This window comes from Capra hircus, chromosome 11 (assembly GCF_001704415.2).
Source record: "Capra hircus breed San Clemente chromosome 11, ASM170441v1, whole genome shotgun sequence".
NCBI classification, from domain to species: domain Eukaryota; kingdom Metazoa; phylum Chordata; class Mammalia; order Artiodactyla; family Bovidae; genus Capra; species Capra hircus.
Window position 1 is genome coordinate 3824044 of NC_030818.1, and position 16245 is coordinate 3840288.

General features: G+C 40.4%; 1 protein-coding gene across 2 annotated transcripts in view; it reads right to left on the bottom strand.

Moving 5' to 3' along the window:
- MGAT4A (mannosyl (alpha-1,3-)-glycoprotein beta-1,4-N-acetylglucosaminyltransferase, isozyme A) overlaps positions 1 to 16245 on the bottom strand; it is a 119931-nt gene that overhangs the window by 47697 nt on the left and 55989 nt on the right. For both annotated transcript variants that reach the window (XM_018054899.1, XM_018054900.1), the window contains exon 5: positions 8539 to 8672. In XM_018054899.1, the coding sequence (XP_017910388.1) occupies positions 8539 to 8672 (134 nt within the window). The remainder of the gene's footprint in view (positions 1 to 8538; positions 8673 to 16245) is intronic.

Consider the following 16245-nt stretch of genomic DNA (forward strand, 5'->3'; position numbering starts at 1 on the left):
GGAGCAGGAAATGGCAACCTGCTCCAGTACTGTTTGAAAAGGTCCATGGACAGAGAAGCCTGGCGGGCTACAGTCCCTGGGGCTGCAAGTCGGACACAACTGAGCACACACACCAAGTAAGCAGATACACTGTGAAGCATGAGGACCAAACTTCTCATCGCTGGAGAAAAAGAGATTAAACTAAGGAATGAGCTCGGAGGCTAGAATAAACCCTGTGGTATTGGGCTGTACCTACCAATAGACTCACAGGATGTACACAGACGTACATCATGGCCATGTAAGATGCTGACATTTGGGGAGATCGGCTACAGGGTATCTGGGAACTCAGTATAACTTCTGCAATTTTCCTACAAGTTGAAGATTATTTCAAAATAGTTTTAAAAAATGAAATGTGAAACTTCCCCCCAAAATAACCAATGCAAAAACAAAAAGCCCCTACCAACAAGAAAATTTAAGAAAACTCTTGGTCATTTCCTTGGTCAAAGAGGAAACACAAACCAAAATCACAGATGGTGCAGGGTAGGGGTAGGAAATTAATAGATACAAGGAACATAGCCATTTATAATAACTTTAAATGGATGATAATCTGCAGAAACATTGAATCACTATGCTGTACACCTAAAACTATAACACTATAAATAAACTATACTTCAATTTAAAAAATCATGGACTAATAAGAATTGAAACATTTCACATTAGAACCTATGGGATATTAGTTCTTCTATTAGCAAAAGGAAATAATAAATAGCAAATAACAAATCAGTGTAGCATCTGGGTCAAGATGTTTGCAAACTATAAAATGGAACAAACAAAAGCAAAAACAATTAATAGTGTTAAAAGCAGACAATAATAAATTAGAAAACAAAAAAGAGAAATAATAAACCTAAAAGATGGTCTAGAGGATAATAAATAAAACCAGATCCACTAGCTAACCCATTAAAGGGAAAGGGCATACAAATACAAACTCATAAACAAAGAAATTAAGGTGTGTGAAATCATCACAAAAAGAACAAGTACTTTGCTCTACTCTATATAAAGTAAATTTTCAAACTTTTATAAAACGAACCACTTTCTAGGAAGGCATTTTATCAAAACTGACAAGAAACCTAAGTAGCTCCTACTGTTCTAATACGAAAATCTGTTAGTATTTTATCATCTATGTAGAAACGGGGAGAAAAATAATACATCCACGCCTACACTCGTGAAATATCTCTGAATGGGTAAACAACCATAACAGGCGAGGGGGACGTACAGAGCGTCGTGCTGAGTGAAGGAAGGCAGGCAGAGAAGGGCACATACCACACGACACCCCTTATGCGCAGAATCTGAAAAGAAATGATACAGACGGATGCATTTACAAAACAGAAGCACCCTCACAGACTTAAGAGAATGAACTTACCGTGGCCAGGGGTGGGGTAGGGGGGATGGAGGCGGGAAGGGATAGTCACGGAGAGACACATACACGCTGCTTTGTCTAAAATGGATCACCAACAAGGAGCTACAGCACAGGGCACTCTGCTCAATGTTATATGGCAGCCTGGATGGGAGAGGAGTTTGGGGGAGAATGGACACATGTATGTGCGTGGCTGAGCCCCTCTGCAGTCCACCTGCAAATATCACAACATTGTTAACTGGCTAATGTCCAATATAAAAGCTTTAAAAAAATCTAACAGGCAAGGGGAACAGCCTTACAGGAGAGACTTTTTGAGGTATCTAACACACATTTATAATTTTTAAACCATATGATCCTATTACCTGACCAAAAAATTAACTAAGTAGCAAATAATTTTCCCTTGCAAATAAAATATAGAACAAAAAATAAAAATCCACAGCAACTGGATCAATTCTCTCTGGTTATTATTCAATTTGTTTTCATTTATAAATTTACCTGCTCTGCAAATCCTGCCCATAGGCCTGCTAACCAACTAGCACTATTAACTCAATTTAAGTCAAAGGATTTAAAGAAAGCACACTAAAGGTCTCTAGCACTCTCACTGCAAAACACAAACGAGGATATACACAACAGTAAAACCGGAAACTGAATAAAAAGCAAAACTGTTCTCACGCCAAATATTAAACACTCCAAAGAGCCAGAAATTCTCTAAACTCAACTTTTCAGAGACTACTTTTAGGTATTTTTCCAACATGATGAATTTGTTATTTCACTGTAGAATCACAACTTGAAATCTATTGTTTAGGAACTTAAAAATTAAATATGGCTTTCAGATTGTTTATAGGCAAACAGGATCTTAGTTGGAACCAACAGAAATTGACTCAGGTAGAACAATTAGAAAAACAGTTTACTGAAGATTACTGGCTAGAATTCACAGAACCTCCAGTGAGCTTGAGGAACCAGGCTAGGAAGGCAGCAGAAATAAAGCGGGGCCAGAGCCAAAAATCACAGAATAGTCACAATGCCAAAGCTTTCAAGTCCTCGCCATCCATCAATAGTCGGTGCTCTGACTCTGCCCCTGTAGTCCCTGGAGACCCCAATACCACCACTGCCCATCACCAGAATGCACTGTCCACGATCTCTGCTTCTTTAGAAAAATACTGCTAAATGCATTTTCCAATTTTTTGCTATTGGCATTTAGAAGTATAAACTGATCCTATATCCAGCCACCTTAATAAATTCCCGTCTTACTCCGAGCAATCTGCCTGTTTCGGAGGGGTTTTCCACGTCATCTGAAAAAACTGAAGCTCCATGCAAAATCTGGGAAAGGAATAGCCACATGGCTGAGCTTAGGTCACATGACTGAACGGATCAAGCAAATATCTGGCATTTTTTAGTTTTCCATAGTAGGAGGAAGACACTTTCTTTCAACAAGATTCATTACATGGGGAATTCTCCAAAGATAAGAGAATAGCATAAAAAAATAATTTTTGCTAAAATTCAGCATATACTGTAGGAAAATATTGTCAGAAATGATGGTGACAGAAAAAATATTATAGAAATGCCTATGAAATAGGAAATATTATAAATTAATAATAAAATATATACATAAAAATAAAGAGGCATACAGACAACCAAGGATCATTGAGATACAAAAATAAGAATTATCTTCTAAGTAAAAGGAAACACAAGAATGATGCAATCTTAAAATAGGAATACCACCCTTGGTTGGCATCACAGATCCTTCAGAGCACGTGGAATTCACTCCTCTCCACTCCTCCTGCAATTTCAGAGTGCAGTTAGTGAGCTCTCAGTAATGCCCCAACAGCCAACTGTTCAAAACCTTGAATTTTCTGTAAATGTCTCATCAAGTTAAACCAATGGACATTTAAGGAAAAATCATCAGAGAGGGACAAAGAAACAGAGACACAGCAAATGATTACTTTTCTGACTCTCCTTTCTTCCCCAAGGGGCATCTTCCGGTTCCCCACTTCAAGGAAAAAACACAAAGAGCAGAAAGTCCAGCAAGGATGAAGAGACATGACCTCCTTCACTGTCTATGTGTGTTCTTGTCGTGTTTTTTCATTTCTAATTTTCTCCTCACATGTTACAGGAGACCCATGGTAATTCATACTTTTATAAAAGCTGAAAATGTGAGCAAAACACAAATTCTCTTTGGCCAATTTACTCTAGGTTAATTTCAAATGGGAGGGCAGGGGAAACTTTCATAAAAGGGATGAGCTGGGAGCTGGAGGAGGAATAAGGAAGGAAAAGGAAGAAGCAACGTTTAGGGTGAGGAATAGCACAAAGGGGATCAGGAGCATCCAAGGTCCATGTAAGAAACTGACAGCGGAATGACTACAGCCCAGCCCTGCCAACACTATGGTGTCAAGCAGCAGCGAAAGGCGCTCAGTAGGGTCTGACTCTCTGCAACCCCATGGACTACACAGTCCATGGAATTCTCCAGGCCAGAATACTGGAGTGGGTATCCTTTCCCTTCTCCAGGGGATCTTCCCAACCCAGGGATCGAACCCAGGGCTCCTGCATTGCAGGTGGATTCTTTACCAGCTGAGCCACAAGGGCAGCCCACACTATGATGTAAAGAACCTTTAATAAACAGACCAGAAACCTGGAAGAGAGGCAGTGTGGAGAAACCAGATTAATTTAGTTATGGACAGATTAAGAGTTGCCCATAAAATACTTCAAACAATGCTATCAAGGCAGCAGTTGAAAGCAGAGGCTCAAGAAGCAGCTAGAGATCTAGATTAGGAACCTCCTACACGAAGATCACGGTCAGAGTCACAGAACACGCATCTGGGAATAGCATTAAATGAGTCCCAGGCTACCAGACACCTAGGTGAAAACTCTTCATCAATGTTGAACCAAATGTGGCGATTAATAATTTTATACTGGGACTTGCCTGGTGTTATAGTATGTCCCCAAAGTGTGATCTCAGTGCACCTCCCTGCAACAGTGTTGACCTCAAAGGCATTACTCTCCTTTTAAAGATGAAGAAACTGAGGCTGACCAAAAAAACTACCTGCTCCAGTGGCAGAATCCAGACCCTGAACACAGGTCATGTGACTCCAAACCGAGCATTATTACATCTTAGTGATCAGACAAACAGCTACAGCAAAAGGGTCCTGAATCTTCATAGTGTTCAAAAGCTGTAACAAACCTAGACAGCACATTAAAAAGCAGAGACATCATTTTGCAAACAAAGGTCCATACAATCAAAGCTATGTTTTTTCTAGTAGTCATGTACAGATGTGAAAGGTGGACCAGAAAGAAAGCGGAGTGCCAAAGTATTGATGCTTTCAAACTGTGGCACTGGAGAAGACTCTTGAGAGTCCCTTGGACTGCAAGGAGATCAAACCAGTCAATCCTAAAGGAACTCAACCCTGAATATTCATTGGAAGGACTTATTCTGAAGCTGAAGCTCCAATATTTTGGTCACTTGATGCAAAGAGCTGACTCACTGGAAAAGACCCTGCTGCTGGGAAAGATTGAGGCAGGAGATGGGGGAGACAGAGGATGAGATGCCTGGATGGCATCACCAACTCAATGAACATGAACTTGAGCAAATTCCTGGAGACAGTGAAGGACAGGAAAGTCTGGTGTGCTGCAATCCATGGGGTCACAAAGAGCTGGACACGACTGAGCAACTGAAAAACAGCAAGCGTTTATCTCTGTCTATAAGCTGAGTACAAGTTTTCAAATGAATAAGGATAGTTTTTTATTCTATAGTTTTTAAATTTTAAGGCTTTTTTTCCTGATAAAAATCAATACAAGCTCATTGCAAAAAAGTTCTAATCTTAGGTCTTCCCTGGCAGTACAGTGCATAAGAATCCACCTGCCAATGCAGGGGACACAGACTTGATCCTTGGTCCAGGAAGATCCCACATGCCGTGGAGCAACTAAGCTGTCCTCACACTACTGAGCCCACACGCCCTGGAGCCCATGCTCCCCAACAAGACAAGCTACTACAATGGGAAGCCCAGGCACCACAACTCGAGAAAGCTCCCACACGGCAACAAAGACCCAGCACAGTCAAAAACAAAGAACTAGCAATTTCTTCAGTTTTAATTTTACAAAACTACATGGAATATAAAGTGGTATCTTCCCATAATCCCCGTTCTCAAGATATCTGCTACTAACAGTTTCAAGTCTAAGAAAATCTAAAAAAGAGGGGAGATATATAAATATATACACATATATAAAACTGACTCACTTTACTGCATAGCAGAAACTAACACAACGTTGTAAAGCAGTGAGACGTCAATAAGAATTAATTTTAAAAAATGGTTCCCAGTCTATTTCACGAGACCATTTTCTCTATTCATTTTGTCAATGTACATTAAGAGCTGTATGAATGTGTCATGTGCTGGAATATATTTAAATACTCAAAATGTACTGGATCAATTTTTAGAAGCAGGATGTTAGCTCACAGAGGAGACCTGACATTTTAACAGCGATTGACAAACTGCTTTCTAAAGAGGTTGTACCAATTTCTACTGATATACAATATGTGATTGACAAATTTGATTAATTTAAATGTAGAATTTCTATAACAGACAAAAACATCATAAACAAAGCTCACGCAAAAAGAAAACTGGACAAGAGTTCATTAAACAGTCAGAGTTCATTTATATGAAAATTTCTTATAAATCAAAACTTACAAATGAAAATGAGCAAAGGCTACTCAACATTACTCATTATCAGAGAACTGCAAATCAAACCACAATGAGGAACCATCTCACATCGGTCAGAACGGCTACTATCGAAAAGTCTACAAACAATAAATGCTGGAGAGGGTGTGAAGAAAAGGGAAGTCTCTTACACTGTTGGTGGGAATGCAAACTAGTACAGCCACTATGGAGAACAGTGTGGAGATTCCTTAAAAAACTAGAAATAGAATGCAACCCAGCAATCCCACTGCTGGACATACACACCGAGGAAACCAGAAATGAAAGAGACACGTGTACCCCAATGTTCATTGCAGCACTGTTTACAACAGCTAGGATATGGAAGCAACCTAGATGTCCATTCGTAGATGAATGGATAAGAAAGTTGTGGTACACATATGCAATGGAATATTCAGTTCAGTTCAGTTGCTCAGTCGTGTCCGACTCTTTGCGACCCCATGAATCACAGCACGCCAGGCTTCCCTGATTACTCAGCTATAAAAAAGAACGCATTTGAGTCATTTCTAATGAGGTGGATGAAACTGGAGTCTATTATACAGAGTAAGAAAGAAAGTCAGAAAGAAAAACACCAATACAGTATAGTAACACATACATATGGAATTTAGAAAGATGGAAACAATGACCCTATATACAAGATAGCAAAAGAGACACAGATGTAAAAAACAGACTTTTGGACTCCGTGGGAGAAGGCAAGGGTGGGATGATTTGAGAGAACAGCATTGAAACATGTATATTACCACATGTGAGATATGACCAGTCCAGGTTCGATGCATGAAGCAGGGCTCTCAAAGCCGGTGCACTGGGACAACCCAGAGGGATGGGAGGGCGAGGGAGGTGGGAGTGGGGTTCAGAACAGGGGGACACATGTACACCCGTGGCTGATTCATGTCAGTGTATGGCAAAAACCACCACAATATTGTAAAATATTTAGCCTCCAATTAAAATAAATAAGTTAAAAAATAATAATATTATAAATACAAAACGGTCCAAATATATATAAACCATTTAATCCCATTCAACAGACAAATCCAAATTAAACAAAAGCAATGTATTATCATTACCCATCAAATTAGCCAAAATATACTTAAAGAATAATAATATTATCTCACAGAGCCTGGGGACAGGGTACCAAGCTCTCTCCCAGACTGCTGAAAAGGGACATGAGCAGCTCAACTTCTGCAGGGCGTCTTGCCCAGGTATGAACATTTAATGCATGTGGACTCTACCCAGTAATTCCATGTTAGTTAGGAACTGATAGTTAGTTAGGAATTGATCCTGCATCAGTACCAGCCAAGCGCACAACCATTTATTTATAGTCATGTTCAGTACGGTGTGAAAATAGCAAAGGTGTGAAACGGTCTAAATCTGTCAATCAGAAATTACATCAAGAATGTTAAAAACCATACAGTGGAATGTTTTAAAGCCATAACAATGATGGTGTGATAGCTATCTGTTTTAGCTTGGGAAAATGTCCATGATACTAAGAAATATACAGAACAATTCCATTTATATATATGTATACAGCCAGGGGAAAATTTAAGATATCTGTATTTCATATTTCATACCTCAAGATATATGTATTTCAAAATAGTGACAGTAGTTATATCTATATGGAGGAACTACAGGCAATTTTTCAATATACATTTCTGTAATGTTTTGAACAATATACATGTGTTTATTCTTTATATATAAACAAGAACATTTTCATTTAAAAAGAGATAGGAGACATTGAAAAGTTGGGAATCAGTGGCCAGAATCAGATGAAGTTATAAAACCTTATGTTCTGAAATTCTATATAATAATTAAGGAAATTTTTATTCCAGGGTGCTTCTTCCTCAGATTTACTCTTTCCCCATATCTTTTGAGGAGACTAAAATAAATAGAGTATTTATCATTAACATGATGTTTGACTTCTCATTTTTTGACTTTTTAAAATTCATTTGTTTATAAATGAAGGACAATTGCTTTCCAGTACTGTGGTGGCTTGTACCAAGCATCAACATGAATCAGCCACAGGTTTATAAAAATGTGGCTACATCCTGGGAGTACAGAGAAGGGGTAGAGAGGATAGAAATGATAGAAAGCCCAGCCTCGGCGAAACCTTTCTCAGGTTTCAAAGCTCCCAAAAGACATCAATGCAAATCTCCAAGTTCAGGTCCTGGAGCTAAAAATGGAGACTCGTTTGTAAAGGACCTATATTTATAATCCCATCCAACTGACGACAGATGTTACCATTCCTGGATTGTGAACACAGAAAGGGAGTGGATGCACACATTGCAAGTTAGATTTATATTTACCTGTCAGATGGAATAGACCACCTAACCTTTACTGCTGCTCATCACATTTTATACAGAAAGTTTATAAGAGCATATTCAAAACATGGTCTCAATTCTTATAGATTATATGTGGTAAATATATATATATATAACAAATAATTACCTCTCCTATGAAGACTACTATAACACAGTCCAACTTCTCTTCAGGATACAGATTATCAATAAGGGAATGAAGAGTTTCTATGAGGTAAGATTTAACTTCTCTCTTCACTGTGGGAATTCCCATTACTATTGAAACTGAAACAAAAAAAATGATAGTAATTATATTAAAAGATGTCACAAAGACAATGCAGAAAAACTCCACTATTGCAAAATTGTACCCTCTCAAATTGATAGAAAGAATTGGGTGATCAAAATATACTACATTTCAGAAAGAAAAATAATCAAAGATACGAGGTATACCTATTACACAGGAATTCTTTTCCATATGGCTTCTTCATAAGAAAAGCAATAATGTCAAAGAACTGATAAAGATGAAAGACATTAAACCACACAGTAAAAATGGACAGTAAAGCATAAACAGATTTTATTATAGAACTAAAACTTAGAAATATTAAACACATCCTAAAAATTAATGTCTCACATGTTATGTATGAGGCGCCCTAAGGAGGACACAACAGCCCTTCTGTGGCTTTTTTTCCAAATTCATAACCTCAATCTAACCATGAAGAAATGTCAGACAGATACAAACTCGGGATACTCCACCGAGACCAGGAAAGAAAGGATGAGGAACTGTCCTTGACTGGAGAAGACTAAGGGGACCTGACAAGTACATGAAATACGGGATCCTGAGTTAGATCCTGGAACAGAATAACAGTAACAACAGTAATAACAGCAACAACAGTAATAAAATGACGGAATCTGAGTAAGAGCCAAGGTTAACAGCATTAATGCTAATTTCCTGGTTATTATACGACAGCTACCTAAGGTGTGAATATTTACAGAAACCAGGTGAGGTAATGCGGAAACTGTGTACTTTTTGTGCAACTTTAAGTCTTCAAATTACAGTCCAGTCTACCATAATGCTTGTTTTGAAGCATTCTCCCGACATGATGAATACACTAGAGAACAATTTGAGCGTGATGTGGATTTTCTGTTGGCTTGTATGCAATTTCCCCCTGGGACAGACACTTACTAGGTGAGCACAGAAAACTGTACCCATTTGGACTGTGTTCAGAAGAGCAAACCAAGCCGGGTAAAAATAATGAACAGCTGTCTCACTTCACTGCACGCTGAGAACCACACCCGTCTATTTCTGGTGCTACAACTTTCCACCAGATTTCAGTCCACCCACTTTGCACCACTTCACAAAAACCTTCCAAGCTGCAGTCCCTCTGAAGCCCACTTTAACAAGCAAACCTCAAGTCTTTTTCACAAGGCATTGATGGAATATCTATTTCTTGTAGTGTGTATGCACTTCTTCACTGAACATGTGCGACACTGTGCCACTGCTTTTATTAGCTTATCTTTTCTTCATGTGCAACTGACAGTGTTTTTGAGTATTGTGTTCCTAACCCCATTTTTAGCATTTTATGACACAATTCTGCATAGCACAGTAGTATTTAGGAACACATATATTACAGTATTTCACAATGTTTTTAAAAATAACATCTTTCAAAGTCTTAGTATCCTAAGTGTTATATATCAGTGGAGAAGTAGCTTGCAAAATTTTAAATGAAGTTTTAATAATGTAACAATTTATTGGAGATACTGTGCTACAAAACATCAGCTTTTTCCATAACCCAAATGAACTTTTTGGCCAACCCAATACTTAGAGGTCATAGACTTCTAAAGCTAGAAGGAGGCTTGAAGATTATGGATCCATGATTTTACTACCAGGATTGTGCAGTTCAGAATACTAAGGTCCAAATAGCTTAAGGGAAACCCCCAAGTGTGAATATCATAATCCCCTCTCTCGTTCTGGGCTGAAGAGTTTTCAAGGACTCAAAAAAGGGATGTGCTATATTTGTTTTGAACACACATAATGAACACACTAAACGCATGGCATTATTCTAGGTGTTAGGGATATAAGAGTGAACAACATAGATAAGGTCCTTGCCTTCAAGGGACCTTTCTTACTGAACACATTCTAGAGGATGGAAAAAGATAAATAATTTTTAATAATCTTGATGTGAAGAGCCAGTTCATTGGAAAAGACTCTTATGCTGGGAAAGAATGAAGGCAAAAGGAGAAGGGGGCAGCAGAGGATGAGATGGTTAGACAGCATCACCAACTCAATGGACAGGACCACGGACTGTAGCCCACCAGGCTCCTCTGTCCATGGGATTCTCCAGGCAAGAATACTGGAGTATCATACCCTCCTCCAGGGGCTCTTCCCAACCCAAGGATCCAACCCATGCCTCTTATGTCTCTTGCATTGGCAGGAGGGTTCTTCACCACTAGCACCAGCTGAGTGGCTGGGGAACTTGGGGGGAGAGGACATGACTAGTAACAATGAATCACCACCATGTGTAACTCAGGTCCTGGGTACCTGGAACTGTAGTGTGAAATCTTTTCTGCTCAACAGAGCAGCCAGTAACATTTAACACGGCAACTGCTCCATCAGTCTGGATCCTGAGTGGTCAGTGATGCATGAATCCCCTGCTAACCCTAATGAACATGTACTTTGAGCAGAAATAAATAAACCTTCAATTAATTAAATTTGGGGAGCTGTTAGTTACCACCACATAACCCAGCCTGCCCTGTTTGCTACAATTCTTCTCCTACGGTTTACAAGGTAAAAATGAAAGGATTCTAAGGGGTCAGAGTTCGGAAGAAAAACGTCAGGAACATGAACAATAAGGCCATATCATCCTCCTAGTGGGGGCTTCCCTCATGGTTCAGACAGTAAAGAATCCTCCTGTGACTCAGGAGACTTGGTTTCAATCCCTGGGATGGAAAGATCTCCTGGAGAAGGGAATGGCTACCCACTCCAGTATTCTTGCCTGGAGAATCCCATGAACAAGAGGAGCCTGGTGGGCTAGAGTCCATGGAGTCACAAGGAGTCGGACGCAACTGAGCACACACGTCATCCTGACGTAAGGAGCAAGGTGAATCGAGTAGCCAAACAGAAATAGAGCCCAAGGGCTGGACTAAGCACTCTGTTCCATTGATTCACTGTCCAATATTTCCCATTCAAGTATGAGCTGTGCATCTGTAACACATCTGTAATGTACCAGGCAATCTGAAACCACAGTTGTAACTTACAACATAGAAAGAAACTCTCAGAGAAACAACTCATGGTTGCTGGGGAGAAGGATGGGAAGGAGAGAGAGGGAGTTTGGGATGGACATGTGCACACTGCGACATTTAAAATGGATAAGCAACAAGGGCCTACTGTATAGTACAGGGAACTCTGCTCAGTGTTATGTGGCAGCCTGGATGGGAGGCGAGTTTGGGGGGAAATGGATACATATATGTCTGTATCGCCGAGTCCCTTTGCTGTTCCCCTAAAACTATCACAACATTGTTAACTGGCTATACTCAAATACAAAATACTGGTCATGAGTTCTCAAGGCAAGAATACTCAAGTGGTTTGCCATCTCCTTCTCCAGTGGACCACATTTTCGCAGAACTCTCCACCATGACCCATCCGTCTTGGATGGCCCTACATGGCATGGCTCATAGTTTCATCGAGTTAAACAAGGCTGAGCCAAAGATGGAGCCAAAGCAAAAGCACCATCGAGCTGTGGACGTGGCTGGTGTGGAAGCAGGTCCGATGCTGTGAAGAGCAATGCTGCACAGGAACCTGGATGTCAGCTGCGTGCATCAGGGCAAACTGGAGGTGGTCAGACAGGGGATGGCAAGGGTGAATGTCAGCGGTTTAGGAGTCAGCGACTTAAAATGGACTGGAATGGGTGAATTTAACTACTTCAGTATTCTTGCCTTGAGAACCCCATGAACAGTATTTTGGTATAGCCAGTTAACAATGTTGTGATAGTTTCAAGTTAACAGCTAAGGGACTCAGCAATACAGACATATGTATCCATTTTCCCCCCAAATCCCCTCCCATCCAGGCTGCCACATAACACTGACCATTATATCTACTACTATGGGCAGGAATCCCTCAGAAGAAATGGAGTAGCCATCACAAGAGTGCTTGGAGTAGCCATCACAAAATGCACTACTGGGATGCAATCTCAAAAACGACAGAATGGTCTCTGTTCATCTCCAAGGCAAAACACTCAATACCACAGTAATCCAAGTCTATGCCCCAACCAGTAACGCTAAAGAAGCTGAAGTTGAATGATTCTATGAAGACCTACAAGACCTTCTAGAACTAACACCAAAACAGATGTCCTTTTCATTACAGGGGACTGGAATGCAAAAGTAGGAAGTCAAGAGATACCTGGAGTAACAGGCAAATTTGGCCTTGGAATAGAGAATGAAGCAGGGCAAAGGTTAATAGAGTTTTGCCAAGAGAACACAGTGGTCATAGCAAACATCCTCTTCCCACAACACAAGAGAAGACTCTACACATGGACATCACCGGATGGTCAACACTGACATCAGATTGATTATCTTCTTTGCAGCCAAAGATGGAGAAGCTCTATACAATCAGCAAAAACAAGACTGGGAGCTGACTGTGGCTCAGATCATGAACTCCTTATTGCTAAATTCAGACTGAAATTGAAGAAAGTAGGGAAAACCACTAGACCATTCAAGTATGACCTAAATCAAATCCCTTATGATCATACAGTGCAAGTGAGAAATAGATTTAAGGGACTAGATCTGACAGACAGAGTGCCTGATGACCTATGGACGGAGGTTCATGATACTGTACAGGAGACAGGGAGCAAAACCATCCCCAACAAAAAGAAATGCAAAAAAAGCAAGATGGCTGTCTGAGGAGGCCTTACAAACAGCTGAGAAAAGAAGAGAAGAGAAAAGCAAAGCAAAGGAGGAAAGGCAAGATATACCCACTGGAATGCAGAGTTCCAGAGACTAGCAAGGAGAGATGAGAGAGCCGTCCTCACCAACCAATGCAAAGAGATAGAGGAAAACAGCAGAATGGGAAAGACCCGAGATCTCTTCAAGAAAATCAGAGATGCCAAGGGAACATTTCATGCAAAGATGGGCTCCATAAAGGACAGAAATGGTAGGGACCTAACAGAAGCAGAAGATATTAAGAAGAGGTGGCAAGAATACACAGGAGAACTGTACAAAAAAGATCTTCATGACCAAGATAATCACGATGGTGTGATCACTCACCTAGAGCCAGACATCCTGGAATGTGAAGTCAAGTGGGCATTAGGAAGCATTACTACGAACAAAGCTAGTAGAGGTGATGGAATTTCAGTTGAGCTATTTCAAATCCTGAAATATGATGCTGTCAAAGTGCTGCACTCAATATGCCAGCAAATCTGGGAAACTCAGCAGTGGCCACAGGACTGGAAAAGATCAGTTTTCATTCCAATCCCTAAGAAAGGCAGTGCCAAAGAATGCTCAAACTACCGCACAATTGCACTCATCTCACGTGCTAGTAAAGTAATGCTCAAAATTTTCCCAAGCCAGGCTTCAGCAATATGTGAACCGTGAACTTCCAGCTGTTTCAAGCTGGTTTTAGAAAAGGCACAGGAACCAGAGATCAAATTGTCAACATCCACTGGATCATGGAAAAAGCAAGAGAGTGTCAGCAAAACATCTATGTCTGCTTTACTGACTATGCCAAAGCCTTTGACTGTGTGGATCACAATAAACTGTGGAAAATTCTGAAAGAGATGGGAATACCAGACCACCTGACCTGCCTCTTGAGAAACCTGTTTGCAGGTCAGGAAGCAACAGTTAGAACTGGACATGGAACAACAGACTGGTTCCAAATAGGAAAAGGAGTATGTCAAGGCTGTATATTGTCACCCTGCCTATTTAACTTCTATGCAGAGTACATCATGAGAAACACTGGGCTGGAAGAAGCACAATCTGGAATCAAGATTGCCGGGAGAAATATCAATAATCTCAGATATGCAGATGACACCACCCTTATGGCAGAAAGTGAAGAAGAACTAAAGAGTCTCTTGATGAAAGTGAAAGAGGAGAGTGAAAAAGCTGGCTTAAAGTTCAACATTCAGAAAACAAAAATCATGGCATTCAGTCCCATCACTTCATGGCAAACAGATGGAGAAACAGTGAAAACAGTGTCAGACTTTATCTTTTTGAGCTCCAAAATCACTGCAGATGGTGACTGCAGCCATGAAATTAAAAGATGCTTGCTCCTTGGAAGAAAAGCTATGACCAACCTAGATAGCATATTCAAAAGCAGAGACATTACTTTGCCAACAAAGGTCCATCTAGTCAAGGCTATGATTTTTCCAGTAGCCATGTACAGATGTGAGAGTTGGACTATAAAGAAAGCTGAGTGCCGAAGAATTGATGCTGTTAAACTATGGTGCTGGAGAAGACTCTTGAGAGTCCCTTGGATTGCAAGGAGATCCAACCAGTCCATCCTAAAGGAGATCAGTTCTGGGTGGTCACTGGAAGGACTGTTGTTGAAGCTGAAACTCCAATATTTTGGCCATCTGATGAGAAGAGCTGACTCATTTGAAAAGACCCTGATGCTGGGAAAGACTGAAGGCCGGCAGAGAAGGGGATGACAGAAGATGAGATGGTTGGATAACATCACTGACTCAATGGATATGAGTTTGAGTAAACTCCGGCAGTTGGTGATGGACAGAGAGGCCTGGCCTGCTGCAGTCCATGGGGTCACAGAGTCGGACATGACTGAGCGACTGAACTGAACTGAAATACAAAATAAAACGTCTAAAAAAATAAAATAAAACACCGTCATAAGATAGCTAAGGCCACTGCCTCATGGAGTTTATAAACTGACAGAGATATTAACAGTTGTATCAGTTTTCTTCAATTTTCCAGCAAGTTTTCAATCGAGTACTTACTTCCTTTAAAAATCAAGAACAACCTTAATTTGGCATTTCTCCAATTACTCAGTTTATCTTTGTTAAAAACTAAATGACTCATTGGAAACGCATCGTAGAGCAACTGTGTGGTTTCCTTTACTCACAGAACTACCAGTTAGATCTGTGGGAAAAGACTACACGACCGAGCTGCCAAGAAAACTGTGAAAACCCTAACGAACAGTTTTTAGCTTAGGTACTGGCATATCCCAATGATCTGTGCTGCTCTAAGGTGTGGCAATAAAGCTAAAGGGTCAGATCTGGGGGAAATCTGAAGATGCTATGCTCTGAAGATAAAAGGGCCCACTCACTAAAATACGTAGGTGTCTCTAGAAGCTGGAAAAGGCAAAGAAAAGGACTTTCCTCCAGAGCTTCCAAAGGAAACACACTCCTGTTGACACACTGATTTTAGGACTTCTGACCTCCCGGACTATAAGATAATAAATTCGTGTGGTCTCAAGTCACCAAGCTTGTGGTAAGGTGCTCCACAGCAACAGGAAACTAACTCACCCATCTTTACCAGTAAACAACCTATTCCTCTGATCTCAGGTCAAATGTAGTTTTCAAGACTAAACTCTTTAATTAATACTCTTTCTATTCATTCTCAAATCATCCTTCACATCATTAACACTGTTTAACTGTACAACTGTTTATATAATTGATTATTTGACTAAAGCATTCTTCCTTTAGCAGAATGAGGATCACAAGACTAGGAATCACATCTGATTTTGTGTACCAAAACTCACACAAGTGCATGGACTTTTTTTTTTTGGCTGCTCTGGGTCTTGGTTGCAGCCTGCGTTTGCCACAACCTTTCGCTGTGGTATGCTAACCCTTAGTTGAGGCATGTGGGGTCTAGCTCTAACCCAGGCTGCCTGCACTGGGAGCACACAGTCTGAGCC